General features: G+C 35.5%; 1 protein-coding gene across 2 annotated transcripts in view; it reads right to left on the minus strand.

Moving 5' to 3' along the window:
- Positions 1 to 528: 528 nt before the first annotated feature.
- Positions 529 to 25,831, minus strand: part of ITGA1 (integrin subunit alpha 1) — a 170,134-nt gene continuing 144,831 nt past the window's right edge. For both annotated transcript variants that reach the window (XM_027101137.1, XM_027101138.1), the window contains 9 exons: positions 22,311 to 22,387; positions 19,576 to 19,665; positions 18,123 to 18,225; positions 14,933 to 15,046; positions 13,018 to 13,122; positions 12,751 to 12,855; positions 11,648 to 11,740; positions 9,365 to 9,481; positions 529 to 4,489 (listed from right to left, as the gene is read on the minus strand). In XM_027101137.1, the coding sequence (XP_026956938.1) occupies positions 4,445 to 4,489; positions 9,365 to 9,481; positions 11,648 to 11,740; positions 12,751 to 12,855; positions 13,018 to 13,122; positions 14,933 to 15,046; positions 18,123 to 18,225; positions 19,576 to 19,665; positions 22,311 to 22,387 (849 nt within the window). In that variant the 3' untranslated portion in view covers positions 529 to 4,444. The remainder of the gene's footprint in view (positions 4,490 to 9,364; positions 9,482 to 11,647; positions 11,741 to 12,750; positions 12,856 to 13,017; positions 13,123 to 14,932; positions 15,047 to 18,122; positions 18,226 to 19,575; positions 19,666 to 22,310; positions 22,388 to 25,831) is intronic.

Genomic DNA, 25,831 nt, shown 5'->3' on the forward strand with positions numbered 1-25,831 from the left:
CGGCCATGGCTCACGGGTCCAGCCGCTCCGCGGCATGTGGGATCTTCCTGGACTGGGGCATGAACCCGTGTCCTCTGCATCAGCAGGCGGACTCTCAACCACTGTGCCACCAGGGAAGCCCATCATGTTTTAGATTATAATTTCCATGGGTGAGGATGGGGATTGGGGGGGTGCTGATGGAGACCCACCGAAGGGCTAAATCCTGCCAGCTCCCCACTGGAGTAGATGCTGACAGTGTCCCAATAACAGTCTGTAAATTTCTTCAAGCTGTTTCATCTCTTCAAGCCTTTCATTCTGTCCCTATTACATTTACCATACCAACCCTTTAGATTGCCACAGAACAGAGGACTGACATCCTGTGTAAATGATCAAATCACAGAAGCTGGTATTCGTAGCAAACAGAGCACACGTTTTAAAAAGATTTTTCTCTAGTAGTCTTCTTGAAAATCTCCCTTGGGTAAGAAGACTAATCTAATGGAGGGAGACTTGAGAAGTGTTGAAAATCAATGAAGGATACATAGGATACTATTTTTTAAAAGGCTGATTTGCCAGAAGCCTCTTTATTTGAACAATACTGTGACTGTTCTGGGCACACGGACCATGCTCTGAGCCTGGGTCTTTCTTAGTTTTCTCACTGTTGTGCAAAGCAAGACAGTTAATTCACACGGAGCATATTACAACATGTTTGACAGAGAAGATATCCTGTAGGAAAGCGCAGTGCATAGACGCTGGCGGGCAGCCTTCACACAGTGCAAACCGTGGCCCTTTGGGGGGCCGCCTGGAGAGAACATGCCAGCCCTTCTCTCAGCTTCTCCTTCCACCCAGGTTTACTCAAGCACTGCGCAACCACCTTTTGCTTTGGTGCAGATATTTGTTTTCTAATTGAGCCTAGATATTGGTTTTATAAGAGGTAAAATTATAAATTACTGTGGTTGAGTAAACATCAAATTTTGTAAAATATGTCCTCCCACAGCCTCATTTCAAGCACAGTTATGACATAAAAAATATTCAGAGATTAAATTGCCCATGAATCTAGTGCTCGGAGAAAATAATTGAACAAATTGGATCACTGAAGTTCAAACTGGGTCATAGAAATTACAAATATTTACAAAGGATGACCTTTCACAGTATGGCTGCAGGCCTCTGGATTCTGAGAGAAAGTGAAACAGCTTCTTTGTGGTTGTGTAGTTCTGATTTTCAGTGTCACCCTTTATATATATATATTGCTTTCAACTCCTTTTCCTGCAAGTTCGTATCATTTTATTAACATTAAAGGAAGACTCTAATTTTAGAAATTGAAATTGAAGAATGGGAAACTATGTAGCACTTTGCTGGGTTTGAGATCAACGTTTTAAGAATAATTTGAAATATGATTGTATTGTGCATGTTTGTGTTTGTGTATATATATATATATATTCATGTTACATTTCTATTTATCTATCATCTACACCTATCTATCATCTATATCTATCTATCTATCATCTGTCATATATCTATCATCTGTCATCTATCTATCTTCTATCTATCATTGTCATCTAATCTATCTCAATGGTGCACTGAAGTTAGCTCATACTGGTTCTTGAGAACTGACAAATACATTTTCAGGAATTCTGCAAGCTGGTTAGGGCTATGTTGGTAGCTTGAAAATGGCCGTGACAAAACTATTTAGACCATGAAAACTGGTAAATGACACAAATCAGGGATTTTTTTCCTCCTGGAGAGCCAAGTTGTTCAATAATTTACCAATATACCATTGTAGGCTTGGTATGGAAAGGGACTTCATACATAGTTCAGTCCACAGTGGAAGAAATAATTAATTTAAAAAAATACCAAAGTTAAAAAAAGAAACTATTTTGCAATTTAATTTAATGAATAAGCTCATAAATTGTCTTAAATATCACTTTTCTTATTAAATGTTTTAAAATAAAATAATAGAGTTTAGTATATTTCTTAATCATTGTCCCTGTTTTAGGATATCTGTACAAAGCTAATTTGGGACATCTGTTGACTTATTAATTTAGTCAAAATAATAATTATACATTTATGATTTTTAGATAGTTGCATAAATGTATGCTAAAGTTAAATATTAATGAAAGTGAAAACTATATGCAAAGTGGATGAATCAAACTTTTCTTGTGGTGTAGCTTTTGTGTGTTTATTTCTTGTAAACTCTGTTATTTGGTGTTGAGGTATTTTTTTCTCCAATTTGTGTCCATGCATGCATGCGTGTGTGTGTGCATGTGTGTTTATACACACACACGCACAGATGCACAGACACATACATACATAAACCTCAACAAATCACGATATTAAGGAAATAGGATATCTGGCTCATTTAATATTCTACTTAAAAAACAGGAATGAATTATGGTAAAAACTGTGCTGAGCTTATAAGCAGCTATTTGATTTGGCCAAACAGCTCTTACTCTCTTTTCTAAAATGTTAAAAATGCCATCTTTTCTATTTTTCCCCTTTATGTTAACAACATGTTTAGTTGAAATGTGCATACTCCTGGTTCAGTAAATACTTTGCCTAGGAGTCAGAGGACAAGTGTGAATTTTTAAAAATTTTATCTATTAGATTTATTTCTAAGAATGTGCTGAGCCTGGATCAGAGCTGCTGAGCAGGTTGTGCACCGGAGTTGTGCGCCATGGTGACTGAATATGAGAGACCTGAGTTTTGTTGGGCAAAGAAAGAACAGGTGGAAAGAATGATTTTGGAACCTGGAGATAGACAGCAGGAATGAAGAAAATTCTAAAACTGGACACTTCTGAGCAATCACAGGCCAGGAGGAGGATACCAAATCTCTGGAAAAACTTAGCCTTTCTTCTAGCTACTGAGGACCTCAGCACTCCCCAGGTGCATGTCTTTGACCATCAGGATCTCAGATGTAGATGTAGAGAGCCATGAGGTAGGCTGCCTCTGAGTCCACAGATAATTCCCTGGAAATTAGTTTTTAAAAATTAAATGTATGGCATTCAATTTCTCCATTGATTTGCTGCTTTCTGAGAAAAGTAGAGCCCAGGACTTTCCAGATAAGTACAGGTTCTGATCTTGTGATGGTCAATCGGGTGGAGAGATAGAGTTGCAGAAGTATCAGAAAATTTTACAGCAGTAGTTCACAGGTACATTCATTCATTGTTTTTTCCCTAAGAAATGGAACAACCTAGGAGCTTATGCTACAGTAGAGTCCGATGCACCACGGTGATTACTTCAAGAACAAAGAAGCTCATACAAAGGTGTGATGTCTTTCTGTTGGTGCGAGGTTTCAAACTTGAAATTCTTTAAAATACATTTCCGAAGATCCATTTAAACATTCATATGCCACACTCAAAAAGCAGTGGCTTGCTGGTAAAATGCAATACTGAAATGGAATACTGCTTTTTCATAAAAAGAAGAACTATGTTGGGAAAATTAAATATCTTTTAAAATATTAAAAATAAACATACTCTCACAGCTTGAGGGTTTGAATGAACCATGTACCAAGGAGTTGAGACAATTCCTACTTTGGGTCACATCCTGGGACCCCCTCACGTTCAAAAGATGACCAGCATTTCTGTGGCATCCATCTACATTGTCAGTTCCATTCAGAAACCATTTTAGCATATCCCACACACAACGTGACTTTTCAGGACAAATCACTGTTATGCCACATAAAACTGCTGTGCTTTTTCAGTATAAAAGAGTTTTGAGTTTTAGAGTTCAATACCAAAACTAGGCGTGTTCTGTAAAAGCTTAAATTAATCCATTCAGTGCACTTGCTTTTAAACAAGTCTATCTTGATTTTCTATCCTAGATAGAATTTCAGCTCAATTGTACTATTTTTCAAACACTTGGGAAAGAAAACTTTCCCAGTATAGAACCCAACACAAAGATGCCGAATATATTCTCTGTGATTTAATTCTATTTTCAGTCCATATTGTATATAGACTCCACCTGGGAAATTTTTCTCATTTAAATGAGGGGAAGTGACCTTTTTCAGGTAAAATTCCTTTCTTGACATTTACAAATATTGACCATCATGCTGAATGTGGATATCCATCAGGAATCAATGGAAAAAGCTTAATTTATATTATTTTGAAAGTAAATGTTTCAATGATCATAAAAATCTTTTTATGTATTCCTTAAATACTTGGAATGGTGATTTAATATATAAACATATTTGTACAGGTTACTTTTCATCTTCAAAACACTTTGTAATTTTGCTTAAATACTCAACAAAAATGAGTAATTATTTAAAAATATTTTTCAACATTTTATAAAATAAAGCTTTAATGTATTGTTTTTGGATCTTGCTTGACCTGTCATTTTCTAAATGATTAATCCCTGATGGATTATGTAGAGTTATGTGACTATGTCTTTAATTGTATTTATAAATTTCTTGTCACATATTTGAGGCAAACCTGAGGATAGATCATTGAATAATTATTTCTTCTAAAATATTTCATTTCTCCATTTTCTTCTTTAGTGGTCTTTTGAAGAACCCAATCTGTTGAGAAAATACCAAACATAATACAATTAGTTATTTGAATTTAAGTAATAAATACTAATCTCAGATAAAATTTAGTTTAGTAAAATGTTAGCAATTGTGGGCATACAAATAATATAATCAAGAGGTATTTTTTTCATTGATCTATTAAGTAATACTGAATGTCAAGAAATGTCATTTATCAAATTGCTATTTCATTTTTAATTTTTTTGTAAATTAAATATATCATGTCTCCTAGTAAAAACTAGTATATGTAGCAAACTAACTTAAAGGGTTTTGGAAAAATATTTTGGGAGACATACAAACTGCAGTTAGCTGGCACTGTCTCTACTTTGCCATCACCTTTCTTTTTCAGGGATGTGGAAGAGAAATTTCCATCAAGTAACTGATGGTCATAAATTGAGGTAATTATTGCTGATGGTGAATCTCGTAGGTACACTATGGCTAAGGGCTTGGGGAGGATTTCTGAGTTGTCTGGATTAACTTTAAATGTGTTAGCACATCTGTCTATATAGGCTTGACATAAAGAGTCTCTTGAAAACACCCTGTATCATTTGGATATGAAAATGAAGTCACTGAACATATGAAATATTTCACGTAGTGGTGAATGTGGGTCCCTTTTCATTATACTTTGTGATATGGGGCATCATAAAAATTACAAGTGCTTTATTATTTCCAATTAAAGAGTTTAATAAAAATAAGGATAGGAGCTAGAAGGTACCTTTGCAATATTCTAATCTGAAATGGATATTCAAAAAAAAGAAATTTAAAAAAGGGTCCTAGAGAAGTATTCTCTTTTTAAATCTGTGTTTGTTTGTTTTTTTTAATTTGAGAGTGGATTATAATAGTTCAAGCAAAGACAGTGAGTTAATTCTTTGAAAGTGTGGTACTTTCATGTCATTTTAATCATGAAGTTAGGGTAAATTATGCAAGGGAATTATATATTAAAAAATAATTATATTGAACAATTGAGGGCTTCGAGGGCATAAATGGTCAAACATATGCAGTTTTAAATTAGAGAAATTTTACTCAGGGCTTTATGTCTTTCTCCATGCCAGAATCTAGTTGGTGGTAGACGTCACAGAAAAGGTGACAACAGAACAAATGAACATGAAGAAACAATAAATGTGTCTTCCTTAGAATGCCAGTTCTCCTGCATGTATCAGGCCTTTTCCTTTGAGCCAACTATAAAAGTTCTGGATTCACAAACCATTAAGCCCTTTAACTTGTACCTGCATGTTCTGAAAATAAATCAGACAAGCCTTTTACAAAAGCAAGTGTTGAATCATGACTTTTCTCTTTCCTGCCTCGCCCAGTTCCTGACCTTTTCTTCTTCTTCCTCAAGTCTTTTTGCTTCTTTTCAACCTTCCTTTGCTTTCACATGTTAAATGCTTTATTTTAAAGCTTAACTTCTGTTATATAAACTTTTCCACCCAACTGATTCTATTAACATTGGGTTTTCAGTGGAAGTTGGGTGATTAGAGTGGAGATTAGGAAAATACAGTTTATAGCTTCAAACTGAACAGGGCCAATACTAGCCAACATTTGCAACAAGTTAAGTTTGTTTTGAGCACCCAGACTTTCTTGGTAGCTTTCTCTTTCCTTCTTTTTCTTTTTGTATTTACTTAATGATCTTATTTGTGTCCCCCTAGTTCAAAACCCTGTGGCAAAGGTCTGATTAAACTGTCCTTGGCAGAAATACACACTCAATGACTTTAATATAGAATAAATGTTGAATGAAACATTTATATTAACATATAAAAGACTAATAGGTGGCAGTGCTATTCCCCATCCACACTCCCTAAGGATATGCATATTGCATGAGGAACAAAGCTTTGGGATTAGTAAATAAATCATCAAGGGTGGATGAGACATCAGTATGAGATCAAGTAAAGAGAGGAACGATCTGATTTCTCGGGGATCCTCTGTGGACCGAGTCTCATTCTATCCTATTGGCTATATTGACTTGACTGGGCATCTCCCTTAGTGTGTGGTACCATATTTCAGGACATATTTCCCAACCTATTTAAACCTGTGTCCTTCTCCCTTCAACATCAAGTATATTAAGCACCTACTAAGATTTTGTCAAGCTTTAATCTCTGCTATGCATGCTATGAAGGTAAAGCTATAAAGACTGTGCCTTTTGAAATGGAATTCCAGCTCTAGGAGGAAGCTTTAGCCTGTTCCCTGCACAAAGTCTCAGACTGAGAATTTTGATGAACTTCCAGACTGGTGGGATTTGGAAGAAGAAGGAAGAAAGGATAGTCCTGAGGTTTCTGCTCCATATCTAGTTAGTCTAAAAAGATGCCTGGGGGGCTTCCCTGGTGGCGCAGTGGTTGAGAGTCCGCCTGCCGATGCAGGGGACACGGGTTCGTGTCCCGGTCCGGGAAGATCCCACATGCCGCGGAGCGGCTGGGCCCGTGAGCCATGGCCACTGAGGCTGCGTGTCCGGAGCCTGTGCTCCGCAACGGGAGAAGCCACAACAGTGAGAGGCCCGTGTACCGCAAAAATAGATGCCTGGGGATGAGAGTAGCTCTTCTGAGCCTACCGCAGACCAAATTCTTCAGGGAGGTTGGAGCAGGAGGAGGGCCAATTAATCTTTTCAGTATAATGGAGCTGCTGAAAGTCTGAATCCAACCGGGGGTTCTCACTCCAGTACCAAATATTTTTATACATTTCAGAGAGTTTATGACCCTCTTAAACAAAACCCAATTCCTGGAGCTCCAGAGTGAAGAGCCTTGCCTCATAGCCTGCGGTGGTGGGACATATTGGATAAGGGGTAGGCTTTGCAGATAGAGCATTGCTTGAACCCAGTCCCTTACTAGCTGGTAACTCTTGGGAGAGTTACTCTCTGTTTGCTTCAGTGTCCCCAAGGGTAAAATGTAGTTAAAATACTTAGTTGAAGAGGTTGTAAGGAAAACAGAGTGAATAGAAGCAAGAGAGAACATAGAGTGGGGGGTCTAATAGTGTTGACACAAAAGTGAAATGCCCAGATTCAGATCTTTACTTTGAAACTGACAAACCATGTGGCCTTGGGAAACATATTTAACTTTTCTATTTTTCAGCTTCCTAGCTTGCAAAATGAGGTCCATAATAGTGTCTTCCTCATAGGGTTGACGTTAGTATCTAAGTGGAAAAGCTTAAAACAGTTCCTGGTATATAGTAAACACTCAGTAAGTGCTAGTTCCCCTCCCTTCTACTGTGGAATCACCGTTCTCATTGCTGGAGCTCCCAGTGATGTGTCTGCTGAACTAACTACACCTACTGGTCAGGACAGGCCAAAGGCTGTTAAATGGTCTTTCTTTGGGCTTAAAAAGAAGATCTAAGAAGCAATCAGAATGTGTCATCAAAACATCTCCTGGATGGAAGAATGTGTTTGTTTTTATACTTATGCTTTTTCAGACTGATGACCAAAAAACAGGAGGCTGAAACTTATTTGTTAGTTTTAAAAAGAGGTATACAACTAGAGAGACTATCCCAATAGTCAGCTCTGGCTTTCCTCTTCTCTTGGCAGCGGTGTCCTGAAACTATACGAGCAAGTGCTGTGCTTAGACCATACCGAAAGAAACCAACAGTAAAATCTTCTATTACAGGTGCATATGAACAAAGAAACCACATTCTGCATTTCAAGCACAACCTTGACACCACTAAGCCGAGTCTTGGGTACCACAGTGTGGCAAAGCCAGGTATTACAGACAGAGCACGGATACCCTGTAAAGTAGGAGGAAGAGCTGGAGGTTTGAGATGGTGGAGAATTCTGTCCTGGAGACTTTGCTGGAGAAAAGCAATGGATTCTATTTACTGAACTAAATGCTCCTGATATACATGGCTTTGTTCATCTTCTCTGAGAGTAACCCCCCCAAAGAGGAAGTTAAGTCATTATAACTAATGTTAGTCAGAATGGATAGGAACAGTTGGTAATTTGGTGGGAGAGAAATTTGTTATTTAAACTATTTGATTAAAAGATAATTCTGTTGCTCAGGCATCAGAAAAATGAATATGTAACCGCAATCTGTAGTTTTAACATAGCTTAGATTTTAAACAAGACGATAAGTAAAATATAGGGTGATATATGGTAGAATAAATGCCAATTTGATATTTAACTAGAAAAATATTAAATTCAACTTTTTATGAGATTTTATGCTCTGTTAAATTTATCCTAAAAGCTATCATTTCAGTTCTGCTTAATTTGAAAAAGATACAGCTAAGTGTTTGAAAAATTTTGCATATCTCAGTTTAAGCAAAACATCTATGTAAATATAGAGATTGACCCGACAGAAAATAGATGGTTACTCAGTTTTACAGGAGGATTTGAAACAGGAGTCTATGCAACTATAAGATTTCCGTTTCATCGACTAATTGAATAAGTCTCTCATTTCTCACTCAGGCATGAGACTATTGCATAAAATGTGGTATTTTTATATAGTAAAGAAGCATATACTTTTTAAGATACATAGAGATATGTGATTAGGATAGGGCTTATCTTAACCATAATTCTGTTGCTAAATATTCTTAAACTGACATAGGAATTCATTCTTGTTTTTTCTATAAAAGTTTTCATTCTTCTGTTTATAAAAGTAATGCACACTTAATTTAAAATTTCCAGTGTTATAGACAAATGAAGATCCCCTATAATCCTAACCTCTAGCGAGATCTTCCATAATTTCTGGATATGTCTAGTTTTTTTCTTGTACAAAAATGGGATCAAGTTGTGCACAATGTATGAGATATGCATTTTTCTTTTTAGTTTTGTCTTGGTTATCATTTCAATTGCTGTGTGATACTATATTTCACAGCATGGGTAAATCACAATTTGTTTCACCAATATGCTGTTGACAATTGAAGTAGAAAAGTCAAAGGAGCTTTGGTTCTTACCTTCCACAGTGCTAATATGAGCAGCATTAATAGCAATAATCCAGCAAAAGCACTCAACAGGATAACCCATAACGGCACTCTGCCTGGTAGCCCATCTTTGGATATTTGAATAGCAAGCTGAAAATTATTAAACAAGATTGTTAACATTGATCAACATCTATTAGAACTCCCAGTACACTGAGTTCTTTCAGGCTATAATTTTCTACCAAACAGTGTACTTAATCTCATTACTACATACAGAGAAAACAATGAGTTCATACTTTAAAATGCCCTTCATCTATTCTAAATCTCTAACCATGTCATATTCATTATTACCAAAACAATTTTATAATTTTATCCTTCAGAAATTTATACACGAAGAGTAAACTATCTATGAATCAGAATTCTCAATGGTAGAGGTGAATTTAACTCAGGGAGAACCAACAGTATTATATGTTTTAAAGATTTATTAGTAGCCATTAGTGCATCATCACAATAGCATAAGTTGGGGCTGGAACGTTGTCACAGGTTATTGACATATAAACCTGAGTAGGTCTTCTAATTCTAAATGTAACTTTAATTCTAATTCTAATGTGCTTTGTTTTTTGTTTACAAATTGAGGTACAATTTTCATATAGTAAGATGCACAACTCTCAAATGTACAGATAAATGAATTCATGAATACATCGCCCCAGTGTGTTTTTTAATTATACCACACTGTCTATTCCCGTTGACATACTCTTAGCATCTTTAAATTAGGTCTTAACTGAAGTAAATCTTGAAGGAGACAGCTTTTAGAGTTCCAGCTACTCAAGCTCTCTCAGTGTGGCACCCAAACCTCAATGAAACTTGTCTGCCCTGCATCCCATCCCTTAGGTTTCTGAGAAAAAAAACTAAGTCAGGGTAGCTATCAATGACCAATAATAGCTCAAGGTTCTGCCTCTCCGTTTAATGGGGAACATCTCAATTCCTTAACCTAGAGGGGAAGAGTAGGGGTTAAAAAAAAAAGAAACTAACAGGGGAGATATTTGCATGCAGTGGATATTGATCCGAACCCCTCACATGGCTCCCGGTAGGTCACTACTCATGCATCCGGAAAACAGAGCTGGCAGGAGTATAGATGTACAGAGAATCAGACCTTTGACGATAGACTTTAAACACACCTAAAACATTTCCTTGAACTTAGAGGTGCAGAAAGGGAAATCTGGATATCAGTGACTTCCCCAAGATCATAGAACTACAAAATGATCATTTTTAGTGATTTTAACAATTTAAGTATAATTTGTCTTTAGGATACAATGTAAAATAAAGAGCTCCATGAGGAATTTTAAACTAACATTTAGGGAAAATAAAAGCTAACTGTAATATTTTAACAATGCATATTTAGGAATCAAATATACTCTTTTCCAGTATAATATATACTCATATTTTTTGATGCTTACTGGCGAAATTTTAGCTTCTCTACATGTGGAATAACTTTTCATTTATTGGGTTAAGTGCTCTTTATAAAGTAAGTAAACATTATATCCAGATATTCTATGTATATATTCTTTAAAGGTAAATATTTATCAGAGGTCACTGGAATTATTTAAAATAGGTACTAATTTGAAATTAAAAAATTAAAACATCAGGGTTAGGCAGCTTCCATAGAATTTTATGACTCATGATAGCCACATGAAATAGTTAAACTCTCATGATAAAAGGGGGAATTATGCTGAAGTGCTCACATCTATAACAGGTATTCTGGCCTTACTTTATAACAGGATGAGAAAAAAACGCACACCATTTTATTTTTACCTAGGACTCCAGCGTGAATTTGTATTGGGGAATAGTACTTCATTTTTGTTTCAAATTTCCCGATGACTAAATGAAGAAATCTTTTAAAATTTTACATGTATTCCTATACAGTATAAAGACACTTTCTGTAAAGAAATTGTTTCTTCTAGTCTGTTCTTCGGATGTCAACTACATTTTATAATATTGGTTTTTAAGTAGGAAAATTACTAATGCATCATTTGTTATCAAGGTGAGAGTAAAAACATCAATTTACTGTGATAATTATAAGTAATCAAGTTAAACACGGCATGTTAATTGTAAATATCATGGTTTTTCCCAGTTTCTTACCAAGAAGAATGAGACTGAAATCACACTTGAAGTTAATCAAGTGTAATTTGAAGCAGAAAGTGTCTGTCACTTATTGAGAGCAGTGCTAGTCACTGCTTTAGGGACTATAAGCAAATATAAAACATATGTTACAAACAGAGTGAAATGTATAATGTTTTCAAAACTTGGAGTCACACTTACCTCTCTTTTTTGATTGCCAGCACTTAAAACTAGTGATGTATTTTCACTCTGAAGTTCTGCCCCTATAGTAAGATTTAAGCTGGAAAAATGTGCCTGAAAAGCAAACAGGATTTACTACTTTCAATATATTGAGCTAATCACATTGAGAGCTAGTAATGTTTTAGCGCAATTTTTCAAACTAAAATTTTTCTGACAGATTGAAACACTGGTTTAACATCCAGATGGAACTGATGGTGTGAAATGATGACTGTGTACCCACCATTCCTCTCTGCACTCAAATTCTCACTTAGATCCTTGTTATAGAATGGGGAATTTTTCTGAATAACACAGTTTCTGTTCAGATTTATCCTTTGCAAAACAAACTCCAAACCCTGTCCTCCTTTCATGGAGCTGGATATGGAATAGCTACTCTCTGGTAATGAGGTTTACATAGGAGCTTGTTTAGGATTAAGCATGAAATTACCAATATTCAACAGTTTGTGACTTATGAAAATAGCAACTTAATATGATTAAATCTAAAAATGGAAATTTCATATAATTAACAAAATACTTCTAATAGAGAAACAAATAATATAAAATACAATGGATTAAGTTTAAAAGAGCTAGTTGTCAGATGGATTTGACTTTATTAGGGGTTAAAAATGTCCTCCAAAATAGATAGATAGATAGATAGACAGACAGATAGATAGATAGTCTGATCTAATACAATGAGTCTATAATATATGTTAGCTCTACTCTTTGTTAATGCTGTCAAGGATTGTCTCTCTATAATTCTTTGTCTCTTAACTGAGTCCTAAGGTATTAAGATAAGTGCAAACTTTGCTATTGTATAGGTGTTTATCTCTTGAAGTGTAAAGGAAAGAACAAGAGAGACTAAAAAGAAGCATATACATGAAAGGGGACCTTGGAGATAACTTAGTTACTAACAGACAGAAAATGACACCCAGATAGCTGGTTTAGTAGAGTTGGGCTTGGACCACATTTTTCCAGACTTCCAGTCTTGTGTTCTTTCTAGAGAAGCACTCTGCTTTGCTTTTATTAAGTGTTGAATAAATATTTGTTTATATTATTCAGTTATTGCAGAGAACTATACAATCACTTACTTTTATAAAAGTTGGTTTCCATAAGATAAGTGAAACGTTCACTTGGCTCATGTCAGAAGGAATCAGATTACATGTGATGGTGGCAAATTTACATGCACTGCAGTCCTGTTTAAATGCCCAGAGGTATAAATTAGTATTCTTGCCTTTTGATAATAGATAGTATATTAAAATATTCTACAACATAGTTATTTTTAGGTTGGTATTGAATTTATTCACTTGGAAAGCATGAGGTAAAAATTAGTACTTGTCTTGGTAATTTGAATTTACCAGAATGGTGCCTCGTTTGATATCTTCAGATTTGGATATTATCATTTTCTTCCCAGAGTTGATACCAAAAGGATCCTGGAGGCTACTGGGTCTGCAGTTGACATTCTAAGAAATAAAAATATGTCTTTTATCAGACAACATCTGATGTCAGAGGGAAAAATGACTTGGTGCAATAATGTGAAGAATCTGTGAATGACAGCCATTGCCATACCTGAAAGGTCCATCTTCATAAGTGTGCAACATGGAAGAAGCTATTCTGCACCAGCCATATACATATACTATCCCCCACCCCCGATAGTAATTATTGTTACCATTTTCAATTGTAATAGATAGCAGTGAGGTTGTTATGGAAAAGGAAGGATGCTAGTAGAACTTACTATTACATAAGTAATACATTCATTAATTTGTTTTCATCAAACATTAGTTTGTAGAGTCCCATAAAATAGAGAGAGAAAAAAATTTAACTCTACTGAGGAAAAAAAAAAAAGGTTAGCATCTGTTAGTCAATATGTTGGCTCATATAATGGTTTATAAAATAAACAAACCAAAAAATCCAGAGAGGGACTTTTGTCTGTAGTTATGTATTCATCCAATAATATTTCTGGAGTCCCTATACACCAGGGTAAGACACAGTGTGTGTGGGAGGGAGATGTAAGAAAGTGGCCCTATCGATGTTAAAATGCCATGTTTATAAGTTCGCTGATTCTTGGATGGTTTTTCTAGACTTAATCTAGTAAACCTTTTGCTTCCCTAGGACTCTCTACATCCTTGATAAAAGGTAATAAGGATGAAGGTTCATAAGTAGTAGGACAAGTCTAATTTTATTCTTTCTAGGTTCCCAAAAACCTATTTTTTCGGATTAGAGGTAAATGCTAGAGGTTTATGTTCTCCTTGCCTTTAGGAAAACATTTAAATATTACAAGTCAACCACCACTGTTGCTATTTCTTGATTTCTGAGAATACCTTAACTTAAAATCTCTGCAAAGAAGAGACTGTCAAATGCTGAAATAAGGCATGCATTAATTCAATACTTATTGTGATTTTCTATGTTTTAGATACCTAAACCATAAAAATAAACTACCATATCGACTCATTCAATGCTATAGGTACAAAGGGGGCATGATACTGCTAACTCTTGGGGTGAGTAAGTAGTATTGTACCGTTTTGGGTGCAGCTGTCTGTGCTTAGGAGCAGTGAACAAGTTTTTTTATAGGATGGTTTGATCACTTCAAGCAAATTAAAGGTGCAACAAACTCTTCAGGCATAAGTCAACAACTAGTTATCTAAAATCTGCTCCAGTGGATTGAACAGTGAGCCCCAAAAGATATGCCCAAGTCCTAATACCTGAAACCCGTGAATATTACCTTATTGCAAAATAGGGCCCTTTGCCGATGTAACTAAATTAAGAATTTCCAGATGAGATCATTCTAAATTTAGGGCAGGCTCTATATCCACTGAAGGATGTGCTTTAAGAAACAGAAGAGGAGAAGACACTGAAACACAGGGAAGATGGCCCTGTGAAGACAGGGATTGGAGTTATGCTGCCACAAGCCACCAGACGTTAGGAGAGAGACATGGAACAAAGGGTCCCTCAGAGCCTCCAGAGGGAACCAACATTGTTGACACCTTAATTTTAGACTCTGGCCTTCAGAACTGTGAGAGAATAAATTTCTGTTGTTTTCAGCCACCCTGTTTTGGGTAATTTGTTACCACAGCAGCGGTAAGGAACTAATGCCTCTACTAAATAACTAGTGGAAGTCATTATTATTATTACTAGTAGTAGTAGTAGTATAATTTTCTAAATGCCTCTCCATGTTACTTTCATAAAATCTATTTATCACAGAGAATAAAAGGCTTTAGATACAAACTGAAGAAGATAACATAATGACATAACTCCGAGGCACACATGACTTACCTCAGAAGATGACCACCCACTTGAGTACAGTACAGGAAAACCATCTGATGTCATGTTGGGGAATGAAATTGACAGCTTAAGTTCTGGCATTGGAAAATGCCCACTTTTTCTAATCTACAGGGGAAAAAAGGAAATGTAATCCTTTATTCCTCTTTCAACAGCAGTTTTTCTGTCTTACATAGGATTTTGGTTCTTAATTGATGAATTAAGGTATGAAATATTTTGAAAGCCAAAATGAATGCAGAGGGTTTATGGCACTGTACAGAGAATTGGCATAATTAAACAAGCAAAAAATAAAGATGTTTCATGGTCAGTGGTCATATGCATCAGCTAAAATCATATATTGGTCCTTCACCTTCCCAAAATGAGTTAATTTTTTTTGAGTCAATTTACCATGCTCATTGTACTTTTCAACACACCAGTCTTTTCGGGGGTGGAAAGGAGGGAGAACACTTACCTGATTCACTTAGAACAGGTGAGCATATTTTTGTTTGCCTCAACCCAGCTTGCTATAATTCTCTGAGCCCACAGAGTCATTTCTCACCCCAGCTAGATGGTATCTGCCACAACGGTACAGGCAAACCAGACAGCCATCTGCTTCCCTTCACAATCCTGTCCCCAGCTAGGGTTGTTGTGTCCCTGGCTGTTGGTAATCCAGTCCGATGAGAGTCAGACTGACTCTCATTTCAATCCCCATCTCTTTTATCCACTAACCTAAAATGATCACTTCACATCACATCCTGCCATCAATGGCGATGAAGTGCATAGGGGAGGAAGTCTGGGTGGGATGAAGTTCAGCAGGAAGCTGGACTCACTGTCCAGAAGTCCTCGCCTGCTTAGGAGAAGTGCATTGAACTGGGCCAACCAGGTGCAATCCCCACCCCCTCTTCTCCAGGTCCTCAGCCGTCTCCTTGGCCCTTCTGTGCTGAATTCTTAGGCGAGCAGGTGCTCCTTAATCTACAGAGACAGATGCCAGGAAGTCCAACTGACCTCCCTACCTGAGCCTTCTAGACTGAGAGCTATTCAGATCTGGAGCTGTTTTCTGTGGTTGCTGAAGATTAAATGAAACCCTTAACCCTGGAATTCTGGAGATTCCTGACCACCTGTGCCTGGTCTCTTAACCATGCTCCCTGACTCTTATCCTCTAATTGTAATATGCCCTGGGCTTGCCTGGCATGGCCTCCCGGTCTAATTCCAATTGTTTTTCAATATTTAGTCAGAAATTGGGTATTCTGTAATGCACACTTATTCTTTCTGATTAAAAACAATGTTCCTTATAGATACATTGGAAAATACTGAAAAACAGTAAGTTTCCTACAATTCTATATTGGTAACATTTTAGTGCACAAATTACCTTTTATATTTGCATATTATGTATCTTATAAAATTTGTATCATATAAAATATGAAATTTGGTGTCCCATTTGTAAAATTTATTATGTCATGGCATCTTCCCATAAATTTAGAGGCTCTTTGAGAATATGATGTTTATTAGCTGCTTAATGACAACCACAACATCAATATTTATTGTTGACTGTTCCAGACACTGCTAATTTTCTCACTTGCATTATTCCCTTTAATCCCGTTAACAGCCCTATGAGGTAGATTCTCTTATTATCCCTGTTTTATCTATGAGGAAATAAGGTTAGAATGAGAATAAAGACTTCCAAGGTCACTGAGCTGGTAGAGAGCAGAATTAGGTTTTTCTTTTTCAACTCCAAAAGGTGCCCTCTCAACCATTATAATAGCTGTCTCCCCATGCCCAGGTTTTAATTTTTAAACTAATATAAATAACATTGTTAACAGTATCTCTGGGTATAAATCTGTTCATACCACCAATAATTTCCTATGGGAAATTTCTAGCAGTAGAGTTACTGGGTCTCACCTAAAAAATGTTTTTTTTTTTTTTTTTTTAATTCCATTACTCCAATTTTAGATTTTACCCTGGCAAAGTAATCAGAGATACAAAAGATTTATGTTCAGGGATATTCTTAACAATATTATTTATATCGATATTATTTATAATAGTTTGAGAGTAACTGTTTCAAGTCTGGACCCTAAAAAGTGACAATTCATGGGGTTCTACAACATTCAAAGTCTTTCCCTCCCTTCCTCCCTTTCTTCTTTCCTTCCTGCCTTCCTTTTTTTCTTTCCTTCCTTTCTTCCTTGTTGTTTGCTGAATTCTCTAATCCAGGAAAAGCAAATGGGACTTGAAAAACTGGGTAGCCTACATTTCAAAAATTTACCCCAGTAGTAGAGTGATTGGCATTCGTACTAACTTCCTGGGTATAAGTTGCATAGGCATTTCAGCAAAGGGCACAAATAAAAACAATGAAATGTTCTTGAGAGTATTCATTTATTTCCACTTTGTAAGAGAATTCCCTTTTTTCATCGTTGCCAATTCCCAAAGAGATTGAGACCATCTTCACCTCTAATAATGCTGTATTATTTCATACTTTTGAATACAGTTTTAAATCCCTTGTTTGAATTGGACTCTCTTTTACTTGCATAATATTAACTTGAGTCTGTGTCTGTAAGTAGGCAGTACCTAAAATGACAGCCTGGCTCAGCTCCATAATTACTTATTATAATGGTTAGGAAAAGTCTGTTATGAAGAGTTCAAAATTAGAAATATAATTTCTATTTAGAAATGATAGAAATATCATTAATAGAAATATCAAAAATAGAAAATATCATTTAAGGAGTCGATAGTAGGAACACCAGTAAGTTATGGTATAATACATACGAAAGGTAGCAAGGAGCAGAATAAGATACAAATTTATTTGTTGAGTAGGGAAATTATTACCAAGACAATCTGAAATAATCAATTTCTGAAATAGTCATGTTATTTTTTAAAAAGTGCTTTTCTCAGTTATACTAAAACATGCAAATAAAGTCTACATGTTTATAGGTAGTGTCTACTTGGTTCCCTATTTTTTCTAGGAATTTATGATAATTAATTGTGTCATAAGGAAATTAGGGACTTGAGTCTTTAAAGTAGCTTAAAAGTATAATTATCATCAATTTCAATAAAATTATTTTAAATTAGTGAAATTATAAAGAAAAATATGCTAGAACATAGAGATTAACTGTTGAACAAACATGTCTGTATGTGTCTGTTAATACTTTTATTTAACTTATAAGCTTACAAATAACTCTTTTACAATACTAATTTAGAGGTAATTTCTTACCAAGTAGAAGATATTAATTTCATTTCCAATGTCCTCGGTAGAACTAATAATTTCAGGGACTGTCTCGTTGGCCGCAATTGAAATATGGTATTCACTTGCAGAGCTTAAAAGAATTAATTGGAAAAAGAAAAGTAAAACACAACAAAGTTTAACTTTTACTTGACCTCACTCTTTTTCTTTCTTTATACCAGGTAATTCCACAAAAAGTACTTATAGAGATTTCAAATCAAAGGCAAATTCTTTTACCCTGAAATCTAAAGTTAAAACTTTGAGGAGGGTGTGAAAGATTATAATTTAATTCCATAGTTACTGATGCTAAAATATGTACAGTTTTTAAAGTAAAAGTTTCATTGTTACCGAGTGAAAAGTTTTCATTAATTCACTAATATCATATACATTTAGTGAATAATCAGGCTAAAACTTGGTATTTTTAATAGTGCTGAATTTAAATAGATTTAAAAAATGTGTTACCTTTTCACAACTTAAAGTTCTATATTTACTGCTAAATTTAAAAGTTCAGTCTTTTTCATACAACTTCTCCATGTTCTTTGGATGAAATTGGTAAAATGAAATGTAATATAAACATATTTAAAAGCAGTACTTCAGTTTAGAGAAGACAAATAAGAAATATTTATTAGTTTAAATAAATGAAAAATTCTTGGGAGAAGTCAGTGCACCAAGAGAAGTGGAAGCAGAAAAATAGAAAACAGCCAATAGAATTAAAGGCTAAGAAATAGAAGCACAATCTACATGTATATCATACAATCCTTTCATTTTTGTCATGTTATCAGCAAAAGGAAAGTGCCATAGGAAATAAATGAATAATATGACAAGACTCTTAGACTAAACTTGCCACAGATTATTGTACTTTTTGTACATTGTGCACATGTATCTAGCAAAAGCCTTGAGTCCTGCTTATACAAATTTGCCAACATGTGTGGTGTTTGGATACATCAGAAGTTCTTAGGAAAAAGGATGGTTTATGAATAATGGGAGAAATAAATAGCTCTTGTCAATGAGCAATAGTTTAAACTTGAATGTCCAGAATGGGCAAGCTAATCAGATCCCATACAATGAGAACAAGAGCCAAGAAATATGCTGGTGACCTCTAAGAACATCACCTTTTGTGACAGATTTCTGAGTCTTCACCTTGCGTTTCGGAGTTAAGACGGGACTGCTAATGCAATCCAGTATCATTAGCACCTCACAGTTTAGATTATCTGGGATGCTGATTCTCAATTTTTTAGAGTGCACCAGAATCACCTGGAGAGTTTAACACAGATTTCTGGCCCCCTCCCACCCCCCCAGAACTTCTGATTCAGTAGGTCTGGGGTGGAGCAGAGAATCTGCCTAATAAGCTCCCAGGTGATTCTGATGCCCTTGGCCAGGGAACACAAGCTGAGATCCACCGGGCTATAGGAAGCAACAACATGAAAGTGCGGTGTTCTCCTACCTGTAAAACTGTAGACCAACTTCATATTTTACAGGGATGGAAATGTTTACTTCATTATCGAAAAGGGCTTCAGGTGGCTCTTCACTGTCACTAGAAAACATACAGCACAGTTGGACAAATCATTAAACCACTGACTATTTATAGACCTTTCTAAGCATTTGAATGAGAAGCTTATTTTGGCAGCTAAATAAAGCACACACACAACATGTGTGGGATCTTTGATTTTTTAAAAATTTCAGTGTGGAGAGGGAGATCAGAGATGGGTATTGTTAAAAGTTGTCGAGGTGATTCTGAAGTACAGCGAGGGTCGAAAACCACACTGATTTAGAATGAGGTTTCTCAAACTTCTATGAGAATAATGATAAGTATCCTGGGGTCAATGGTTAAATACACAGATTTTGGGGCTTCTCTCCTAGAAAAATACGGATTTAGTAGGTCCGAGTTAGGACTCATGAATTTGTGTTTTTTAATACAAATCACACAGGTGATTCTTATTTATCACAGATGAGGCCCTTGTGAAGAGACATGCCTAGGATCACACAGCTGAGAGTAAATCTGAAATTTTTTGTCATTTAATAAGTCTTTCTATACCTTGTACTTGATAATTGTATTATTTGTTGAGCACTTATTCCCCTGATTTTAGTTATCGTTTCAATTATATATTATGTAAATGCATGCATATATTTTATACGTACATATACACACACGTATCTCATACTCTTCTGTCTTACAAAAGAGTACGTCCAAATAATATAATAGTAACCAACACTGGCTCTGGGCCCAGAGTGCATGAAATTGCTCTTGGACATAGACCCACTTTGGGAAAGTTATTTAATCTCTCTGTGCCTTGGTTTCTTCATCTATAAAATGGGGGTTTTACCATTATATTCTTTTTTTTTTTGCGGTACGCGGGCCTCTCACTGTTGTGGCCTCTCCTGCTGCGGAGCACAGGCTCCGGACGCACAGGCCCAGCGGCCATGGCTCACGGGCCCAGCCGCTCCACGGGCATGTGGGATCCTCCCGGACTGGGGCACGAACCCACGTCCCCTGCATCGGCAGGCGGACTCTCAACCACTGCGCCACCAGGGAAGCCCTACCATCATATTCTTAATAAATGGTGAGTACCAAGTGTAAAATACTTAACATTGTGCCTAGGACATACTCAACAAATATTAGATTTCATTATTATTATCACACACACCTCTCTACCAAGTGACTAAGCACCTAGCATTTTGTCTCACAGAATGGGCAAAGAGTACCCATTAATGGCTTTGCTTATTCCCAAGTGTATCAGCGGCTTGGTATGCATGATGGGGCAGTTAAGGCAGCTCCCTGCCCTGGGCTATAGATGTATGTGTGATTGGGCTTTTGCTGTGAACGGTCCCGTTCCACAATGCAGCTAAGTTAATACTCCAAAGAAACAGCTCTGTATTTATGACTTCACCCCTCAAAAACTTCTCTGGTTCCTCATGGCCTGTTCAACTAAGAAAAGATGCCTCATTTTGAAATTCAATACTTCCTGTAACATGGTAAGATGTACACTCACTGTAACATAGTAAGATGTACACTCCGTGTTTATCTTCCATTACTCCTTTATGTATTCTCTATATTTGCACTAAAATGGGTCAGCCAATATTCCCCCCAATAGATCTAGTGGTCTACCTTTGAGTTTTTGCTCAAGCTGTAAATTTTGCCTGAAATGTTCCATCTAACTACCGACCAACCTCTCTGAATTGCTACCCATCCTTTAAGGTCCTTCCTAATTATAACCTCCTTGATAAAGCTTTCTTGGATTCTCATTGCCAAGCAGATGTAATTTCACCCTCCATTAAGTCTCTGACACATGGCTTATAATTCTCTAATGAATTTTCCTTGTTCTATCCTGTATTATAATAATTTAAATACTAGTCTCAGTCCCCTACTGTAATATTCACCCCATGAAGAGGTTCATGCCCTTATTTAATTTTATATTCCCTAAGTGACAAATTCAATATTTTGTCCATAATAGACCTCAAATAAATATTTGTTGAATTGAACTGAATTGAGCATACAGAATTAACTCATCTATCAATTCATTTTCTCACTTATTCACTACTCACTAATTCATTCATTCTCACTCTACATTTATTTAGTGATTATTAGACTTTTTTTTTTACTGGGGAATAAAATAACAAATGATAAAAGTTTATCTCAAGTTGCTTATGGTCCAGTGGATACTTAGAAGAAAGGTAAGCGCTATTTCAATTTCCTTATTAGACTTTTGTTATTTTTAGTTTGTGTATTCTACGCCATTTCAGAAGCTTTGACTGATTTGAATAAAATTTATTAAACTACAAAAGGGTATCATAAACCTTTAAGTCCCTCTAATGATTCAGTTGACCTTGATGGGCAGTCAGTAAAAGTTTTTAAATTAGAAAAGCCTGTAAAATTTTAAACGGATTTAAATGCAATTTGGCAGATATAAGTGACGTGTGATTACAACATATTTTATAGCTCATAGAACCAATGATTTAATCCAGTTAGGTGTATTATGTCTATTAAATGAAAATTTCTTTATTTTGCTGATTATTCATAAGGATGTTTTTGTGAAGCAAAGGGGTTCACTGCCTTCTACTTCTACTGATCCCATAAAAGCTGTAAGAAGTTCTAGTCAGTCTATAAAACAACATATTTTAAAACATGAAAGAAATTATATGCATGCATACACGTACACTCATGCACACATAGGAACCAACCTTGTTGTACTTAAATGAATAATCACATTTTCCATGAGATAAGATGAGTTAAACTGAAATAATATTTTGAATGTTACCTATAAAATAAAAATATCTTTAGTAACAGATAAAGAAGTAGAATGTTTGCTTTGATTAAAACATTAAATTATATAAATGATATTTTATCATATTACCATTGTCTACCAGATCACAATCATAAACAATGTTATTATGAAATGGTCATAATTAAAGCCTCTTTAAAATGGAAACTTCAAGTATCAGCAACCATCTATATCTATCCATTATAAAATAGGGGAACACATACTGAATTCCATTGATTTGATAGTATAAAAAAGTTGTGGACCTTTAAGGAATAACAAAAACAATATAAAACAAAACAAAAGGCTTGGCCATTTAAAGTAAACTATAAGAATCATAACTTAAAAAAGCAGTGAGTTTTGTTTATAAATTGCAGAATTAAAACAATATCCAAGACAAGCTGGAAAATGTTTTTGTTTTACTGACACTCAAATACAGGAAGTAACTTACTTTTGAGAAACTACGCCTGAACACATGTAATTCATGGCTCTTTATAAACACCAACAGGCAGAACAAAAACTAGATTACTCATTGAAGAAATATGTCATCAGCAGAATTCTAGTCCAAGAGGCCTCATAATAATGCTTACATACCCAATAATGTGCTGAGGTATTTTGGAATTTGGGCCAGCAAAATTGATAGTTCAAAACGTACAATTAATAATGCTACCTAAAATTTTATCTTTGTGACTAGACAAGATTTGATACTTAAAGCTCTTTTATTCAATTTAGGCACCATTTATAGAATTCAGGGATCTTGAGATTTGCATGGTCATACACTCTAATGTGTGGAATTTTCTTCTCCCACATATTTTTTTGAGTTAGTTTTTAAAAAAATAGTTCTTCTAAGAATCTGAAGCTCTATAGTTTTCTTCTTGCTTTGAAATAGTAATCACAATTCCAGCAGAAGCTTTATTGGGTGGGTCCAACTGCCAGAGTCTCTCAGTAAGCTCCTGTTTCCCTGACTGTCCTTAGCCCTCTGACTGGCCTGGACATTTGTCTTGGCATTCCCGAGGAGGCTTCAGATGGAGGGAAGAGACTAGCAGAGAAGCGGGGCTGAAGAAGCTGCCTATGCATATTGACCTGATTCTGAAATGCTTACACTGCAAATCTAAAAATATATTCTAAGTGTAAAGCCCATGTAAAAATTACTTGCACGTTATCTTTCCATCTCTCTACTGATGACAATGACACACTTTGAGTAAAGCTTGTGCCCTAAGCACCAAAGAATTGTTAAAGAAAGGAAGAGATGGTTAAGAAATTATTAAGATTTCAATGAATGTCTCCAATGATTGGGATATAACAGAGGGTATATCATTATTCTTTAGGAAATAGAGATAATTCCAAGGTTAATTGAAGTGGTCAAAGGAAGGAGTAGACATGAGTTGACATTCCTTCTTTCCATGTCAAATTAGAGGAATTAGGAGTGTTTTTTTTTTCAGAAGTGATGTGTATTTTATAGATTTGTAGGGAAGGAATGCAAATTCACAGTATATTTCATTTGAGATAGTCAAGAACAGACTTTATGATGGGGTTCCAAAAGTAAATTGGTACATCTAGTTAGTTCTATAAGCTAAAATGGACATAGAAAATATTTATTGAATTTAATGATAATTATTATGATTCGTGGTTTGTATCCTAAATCACTAGTAACCATGCCACATGTGTTAAGGGGAAAGGCCTTTTTGAATTCTCATTTGCAAAAAGAAGAGCTAAAAGATTTCATTATCGATAATTTGTCATTAAGGATTTCACTATAGATAGACATCTGCCATTTCCAGATGTCCAAACCAGTGTTTGTCAACTTTTTAGGATGTGTGTTAAAGATGTCAGGGATCTATTTTGAAGTCTTATAAAAATATTATAATCTAAGAAAGTTGAAGTAAATATTGGGATAGTATTTCTCTTTTTTTGTTTAAGTCTATGTCAAGTAAATAAAATACCTTCTTATTTTAATCATTTTGATTAATTAAAGATTTCCCTCCTTAACTCAATAGTGAATAAGGAGCAAATATTCATACCGAAAAGCAACGTTCACTGAAAATACATGCAAATACCATGTTTATCATTAAATGAGATAATTATTCTCTGCTGTTCATGGAAACAAATATTTCTTTATTTTATTTTATTTTATTTTTTGATTTATTTATTTAATTAATTTATTTTTGGCTGTGTTGGGTCTTCATTGCTGTGCATGGGCTTTCTCTAGTTGTGGCAAGCGGGGGCTACTCTTCACTGCAGTGCGCGGACTTCTCATTGTGCTGGCTTCTCTTGTTGCGGAGCACGGGCTCTAGGTTCGTGGGCTTCAGTAGTTGCCGCACGCGGGTTCAGTAGCTGTGGTTCACAGGCTCTAGAGCATAGGCTCAGTAGTTGTGGCACACAGGCTTAGTTGCTGCTCGGCATGTGGGATCTTCCCAGAGCAGGGATGGAACCCGTGTCCCCTGCACTGGCAGGTGGATTCTCAACCACTGTGCCACCAAGGAAGCCCACAAATATTTCTTTAAAAAGAGATGAAAGAACTCTTCTCTCTTCTATTCAATTAGTATGGTTCTAGGCAGGGCAATTAGGTAAGAAAAAGGAATAGAAGGCATTGGATTGGAAACGATGCCTCTATTTGCAGATGACATGATCTTATATATAGAATATCCTAAGGAATCCTCTAAAAAAAACTATTAGAACTAATAAATAATTCCAGCAAGATTGCAGGGTAAAAGATCAGTATAAAAAATGTATCTCTATGCATTAGCAATAAACAATCTGAAAATGAATTAAAAGAAGATTTCCATTAAAACAGCATCAAAAGGAATAAAATGTTTAGAAATATATTTAACAAAGGAGATGCAAACTTGTATTCTGTAAACTACAAAACAGTTTTGAAGGTAATTAAAGGAGATCTAAATAAATGGAAAGACATCCCATGCTCATGGGTCAGAAGACTTAATATTTTTAAGATGGTAACACTCCCCAAATAGATCTACAGATTCAATGTAATACCCACCAAACTCCCAGCTGGCTTTTTTTTTTTTTTTTTGCAGAAACTGACAAGCTGATTCTAAAATACAAATGGAAATGCAAGGGACATGGAATAGCCAAACAATTTTGAAAAAGAAAGCATAGTTAGAAGACTTACAATTCCTGATTTCAAAACTTACAACAAAGCTATGGTAATCAAAACAATGTGGTACTGTCATGAAGATAGACATATAGATCAATGAAATACAACAAAGATACAAGAAATAAACCCATGTGTTTATGGTCCACTGATTTTCAACAAGAGTGCCAAGACAATTCAATGGGGGAATGAATAGTCTTTTCAATAAATGGTGTGGGAATATCCACAAAGAATGAAGTTGGACTCTTTACTTACACCATACACAAAAGTCCATCAAAATGGATCATAGATCTAAATATAAGGGCTAAAACTGTAAAGCCCTTGGAAAAAAC

The sequence above is a fragment of the Aethalodelphis obliquidens genome, unplaced genomic scaffold (assembly GCF_003676395.1).
Source record: "Aethalodelphis obliquidens isolate GAN/ISIS:26980383/991018 unplaced genomic scaffold, ASM367639v1 scaffold4, whole genome shotgun sequence".
Lineage (NCBI taxonomy): Eukaryota > Metazoa > Chordata > Mammalia > Artiodactyla > Delphinidae > Aethalodelphis > Aethalodelphis obliquidens.